The following is a 5401-nucleotide window of genomic DNA, read 5'->3' as shown; positions in this document are numbered from 1 at the left end:
CCCCCCTGCTCGCTGTGACCTGGTTTTTGATCCTTCCCCGGGACACGCCGGGGCTATTTACCACCATTTCCATCTCAGCCCAGCCAGCGCTCTCCTGCCCCACTAAAATGTTTAACAACACCCCCCAACCTAAACCATCTGCTCCCCCGGTGAGCCTGTGGTCAGCGCAACAACCGGCCCAGCTTCAGGCCACCCCTTCCATAATTTAAACTTTGAGCCATCTCATTCTAATTCTAAATTCTACCTTTTGTACCTTCTACCCCCCCACCACGGTCTGCCCATCTCGGAGCTGGCAGGCAGATGGGAGTTTAGCAGGAACTCTTCCATCAGCAGATGCCGCGGCCGAGCTTCTCTTTTGCTCAGTCTGAGGGGCGAGGCAAGAAAACCTGTTTCCTTGCAGAGCCACCATCTGCCAGCTTCGAGAAGCTGCTGTCACACCAGTGACTCGGTATCGCTGGGATTCGGGGAGAATATTCCTGATGCCGTTCTCAAGGCAGCCCTGGTAGATATTATTAACTATTCACCAGCACGAGGGATGAGGATGCTTTCACACCGACAGAGGGCAGGGTTAAGAGCGGATAAAAGGAAGGAATCCTTGCCTGGGAGGGTGGTGAGGCACCGGCACAGGAAGCAGAACCAGACTGCTGCAATTAGTAAACTAACAGGGTGATCTATCTTTTTTTTTTTTTAAAAATAAACCAAACTCCCTCACATTCCCATCTCATCCTCCCAAACCGTCTCCAAGTCACATCTCCCTCTGCCTGATATGCAGGGAAGGATAGAACACTGGAATAAAAGCCTCATCCTGGCAGCAGCCAGGAATTTGTGTCAAGGTGAACGTGGCCCAGAAACTTCACTTGCCGAAGCTCCTAATTAGCTGCCAGATTGAGGGGGAGCCGTGGGTGCATCAGCAAACAGCTGTAACTGCAGAGGCAGCAACAGCAGCCCTGAGACCTCTCACACCAGCCAGATCCTTTCGGCAAGAAAACAAAGATCATCTCCAAATAATTGCACTTCAGGCCAAAAAAAAACCCACCAGATCAGACAGATGATCTGCAAACTCTTCCTGCCACGGGCTGAGTTGTGTCAGCAAGTCCCAGTGGTTTAGGTCAGTTTAAGGACCACCCTTAAAGGTTTTGGCAAAGCCAGGTTTAATATAAATATAAATATAAATATAAAAGCTGTACTTCCCCTTGGGGATTTGAAATCAATTCACACAGAGAGAAACACATCCATGTAAATATATATATATATATATATAAAAAAAGGCCCCTGTAAATTCATTGACACGCTGAATGCTGACAGACAAGGGGTTATCAGCCCACTGCCAGCCCCCTGTGCGCTGCAGATGGGACACTCTGCATGTCCCAGCCCAGTCATCACCCACCCTCCCTCCCGCTCCCAGCCTGCCAGGAATCAACTGGAATTTCGCTCAACACCAGTCCGGGAACAATCCCATCGCTCCGCTGACAAAATAACATTCCAAGGCCATCTGGTAGCTGGGAAGCAGCGGATCCCGAGGCAACAGGAGTGCCTGGGAGCCGAGAAGCTCCAGGGGAACTTTCACTGCTCGGGAATCATTAATCAAGGCTGAGGCCTAATGAGGATTCCTGCTGGGAATCCCAGTCCCTGCTGTTCTTTCTGGTCGCTGGGCTGTGTTTATCTGTCAGGCACCACAGGCACAGATCCTCAGAGGCCACTCAGATCCCCCCCTGTACCTGCTGACCCCAGACTTCCCACCTTCCCAGCTCTCCTATCAGCAAAAATCTTAAATATGTGGCCAAAAACAATCCCAGTAAGAACAGAGCACCACAATAATCCAGTCACACAACCTGTCACTTTGCTCCCTCTGATCATCTGTGGGTCTCTTTGTTTTTTTTTTTTCATTCCTAAATCTACCGGTCCTGAGAAATTCTCATCCCCTGAACCCCCCCAAAGTCCAGAGGAGCAGCGGGGATGTCCCCAATTCCAGGAGATGTCCCCAGTTCATCCCAGGGTGGCACTGGGGGGCTGTTCCCCACCACGGCTACCGCTGCTCAGAGCAGCTGAGGCTGTCAGCGAGCAGCAATCCCAGCTCAGCAGTGTCATCAGTGCTCTCCACTGGCACGTTGCTGTTTCCCACGGCGGGGCACCAGTCCCAAAATTCCCACCCGGGAGCGGATATCCCGGAATCGCCGTGGCAGGAACACGCCCGCGGCGGCGCGACGCCGGCCGGGCGGGAGATCGGTGGGCAGGGATTGGGGATGTGGTATTTTGCTGCTTGTCCAAGGCTGGATTCCGTGGGATTCCGGAAAGGATAACAGGTGTGGGGACAGCTGGTGGGTTTGAGGCCGTGATGGAGGCCTAATTTAGCGATGAGGGGCTTCCCCAGGTTAACCTCCTTCCTCTCCTCCACGGGCTCTTCCATTCCTGAGTACTCGTAGTGCAGGCAAACAGTGAAGACCAGGTTTTCCTGGAAAAAAGAGGGAAGAACAACTTCACCTCCCAGTCCAAACAAACACAGCGTGGTTAGTTATCTGCACAATCAACCCCAGGGATAAATATATATCTATCTAAATTAATTAACCTTTAGTTTCTGCAGTGAGCTCAGCCTGGTGTAGAGGCAGTGTTTGGGAAGCTCCTTGGACACCAAATAGCTCCCAGTTTCCTCAGGAGTTCCTTTATTCGCCAGTTTGGGATCCACATCCAGGTCCTGCCGCAGGAAAAAAAAGCAAGAACTTAAATGGAGGTGATGGAGAATTTGCAGCTCAGGGAAACAGCACAAATTTCTTTCCCTTTTAGGAAAGTTCCGACGGTTTGGACCCATTTTGGTGCTGGGAGGGGACACTTTGAGCCCGAGGGGAGCGAGAGGAGCCCCCACTTACGGGGGGGAAGTCGGCGACGTGGGCTGTGCAGGCGGCCACCTCGGGGGGTTTCCTGACGATCCGCGTGTAGATGATCAGCACGTTGGAGAACTCGGCGGCGAAGCCCAGCTGGATCCCCACGCCGCACCTGAAGTCGAGGAACGTGCTCTCTGGGAGCTCTGGGGAGGGGACACGGCGTCACAGCCTGAAGGTAACTCGGCATTTCGTACCTCTCTCAAATTATCCTCACGTTGAAAACCCCCTTTTCATCTCCTGCACATTTACCACGCAGTCTGCCTGCCTGTTTCAGGGGGTGACTTTAGGAGGAGATTAAGGCTCTCTTAGTCAGACACACCAACTATCCCAGGAGCAGGACACGCCCCGTACCGTGCGCCTTTGCCCACTGCAGGTTCCGCGCCAGCGCCGCTGCCGAGGCCGAGCTTCGCTGCACGGGGTCGCTCAGGGCCCTCCTCTCCGACAGGCTGCTGTGGATCTCCAGGGCCTGCCTGCCTCTGGTCAGGGGGCACCTGCCCATATCTGAAAGAAAAATCACCGCTGCTGCACTCCCAGATGAAGTCAGGACCCCTCGCCGCAGCGCCACGCGGTCGATGCAATTCCGGTGCCGGCGCGTCCGTCCCAAGTTGCGGATTAACGAGCGTTCCTCGCTCGGCTCTTCCCACCCTGAAGGCCTAAACACCCTTCCTGCTGCTGCAGAACCCTGAGGGTTCCCAGGGGGCCTGCCCTGCTCCTCGATGCCAGCTCAAGCAGCATCACAGCCCCGACTGGGTAAGGAATTCATCAGAGTGATTGATTCCCAGAAGGTGAATAATGCCAGGCCGAGAGACTTCTAAACGACTGGGGGGGGGGCAAGGGGAGTATTTCCAGCATTGACAATGGGCCCTGGTGGCCACCAAGCTGAGCACGAGCCAGCACTGCACTCTTGTGCAAAGGCTGCCAGCAGGAACCACCAGCACTACTTCCACTTTCACTGTCACCACCGTAGCTCACCTTCTGCCACCTCATCCAGCAGCACCGTGATCTTCTTGTCCTCCAGCAGCCGCTCCTTCAGGAACTTCACGAAGACGCCGTTGGCCAAGCCCGACTGCTGGATCTCGAAAGCTTCTGCCCCTTGGCACCTGCGAGGTGATGAGACGAGGAGAGAGCACTGGAAACATCTGCAGGATCGAGAGTGAAGTTAGGGCGGGAAGAGGGGCGAGAATCTCCTCCCATCCAGCAGCTTTTGCGCTCCCCCTTGCCAACTGACCGAGGTGACTGGGCTGTTAATCACCACCTGAACAAGCTCAGGAGAAGAAGAAGAAGAAGAAACATCTCCTTACGTGGCATATCCAAAAACAATGTTGGCTGTGACCTTCAGGGCGTCCAAAACGAGAACTGTGTCGTCGTATTCGTTCCTGGGAACAGGAGGAAGGGAAAGTTCCTGAGTTGAGAATTAAGAAAGGTGACAGATTGAAACCGCCAGAACCGGCAAATCTGATTCGCTCCTGCAGTTCTGGGAACGAACCCTGACTGCTCAAAGGCAAAACTCAGCAGCACCACCTTCCAGTCACTGTCAGAATTTGTCTATAATCTGCAAAACCCCATCTCTGATAACTGCCCGTTTCAGGTGACACCAAAAGCTGTGATTTTTCAGTAATTTTCACACACACACACACACGTGGTGTCTGCAGAGTCAGCACGAGGCTCACGTAGATGGATTTTCTATTTGGGTTGCAGAGTGTGAGCGTGAATTGGGCCCACAGACACTGAGGCACCAGAGTTCCTCTGCTACAAAACATTCCTTGGAGAGCAGAAGTGCTGATTGCAGAGCTGACTTCCAGGGCACCGCAGTTCCTCAGCACACAGGAAGAACTGCTTTGTTTAGAGAAAGCCCATAAATCAGTCAGCGTTTCAAGCTCTAAATAAAGACACGACATGCCCAGCAGAAAAAGCTCTGAAGAAGGTCTAAAATAAGCCCTCCCCTCGAGCCAAATGAACGTGCCATCGACGGCCGGCATCCTCCTTCCCCCCGGATAACGACGCGAGGGGAAAGGATCGTGTTTCTTCTACAATTTCATCGACTCAAACCAACAGCTTAGAACTTACAATCAACCACCCCCTCCACCCTCCCCGCCAGGTGTGGCACCTTTTGCGGCACATGTCGAGCAGGAAGACGTTGAGCCCTGTTTGCTTGGCCTGCATCCTGCCCAGGATGTCCTGCACGCACAGGCAGTTCCCGGAGCCGTACGGGCACGGAGCGTCCACCGGCACCAGGAAGCTGTTGCCGTAGTTCTCGTAGCCGTGCCCGGCGTAGTACAACAAACCTGGGGGTGAGAACGAGGTGTGAGGGAGAGCAAACATTTCAAAATTAATGTCGATGTTTGTTCGGCCGGGAGGGTTTCCCTTCCCCTCTTCCCATCGACACAACAATTTCAACCAAACCCAAACAAAACCCTCCCAGGCAATGGAATCAGTCAGATATTTGCATCCAGCACACCGAGTTAAACACAACTAGCAGCTGATTGCAGCTCCATCTCCGAGTTACAGGCCGGGTCGCTCCT

At 53.6% G+C, this 5401-nt stretch overlaps 1 protein-coding gene across 1 annotated transcript; it reads right to left on the bottom strand.

Annotated features, from left to right (window-relative positions):
• Window positions 1–2026: 2026 nt before the first annotated feature.
• Window positions 2027–5164, bottom strand: LOC114071196 (mucosa-associated lymphoid tissue lymphoma translocation protein 1-like; the record flags this gene model as incomplete). The annotated part of the gene is made up of 7 exons (XM_027908936.1): window positions 2027–2452; window positions 2567–2692; window positions 2865–3022; window positions 3231–3380; window positions 3852–3979; window positions 4181–4255; window positions 4987–5164. Coding segments are annotated over 7 exons (1241 nt in total), but the record flags the coding sequence as incomplete, so codon positions are not given.
• Window positions 5165–5401: the final 237 nt, after the last annotated feature.

The sequence above is a fragment of the Empidonax traillii genome, unplaced genomic scaffold (genome assembly GCF_003031625.1).
Source record: "Empidonax traillii isolate 1590-97213 ecotype Southwest subspecies unplaced genomic scaffold, ASM303162v1 scaffold1891:size52138, whole genome shotgun sequence".
Lineage (NCBI taxonomy): Eukaryota > Metazoa > Chordata > Aves > Passeriformes > Tyrannidae > Empidonax > Empidonax traillii.
Note: the sequence above shows the minus strand (reverse complement) of the source record. Positions and strands in the feature narration are given on the sequence as shown.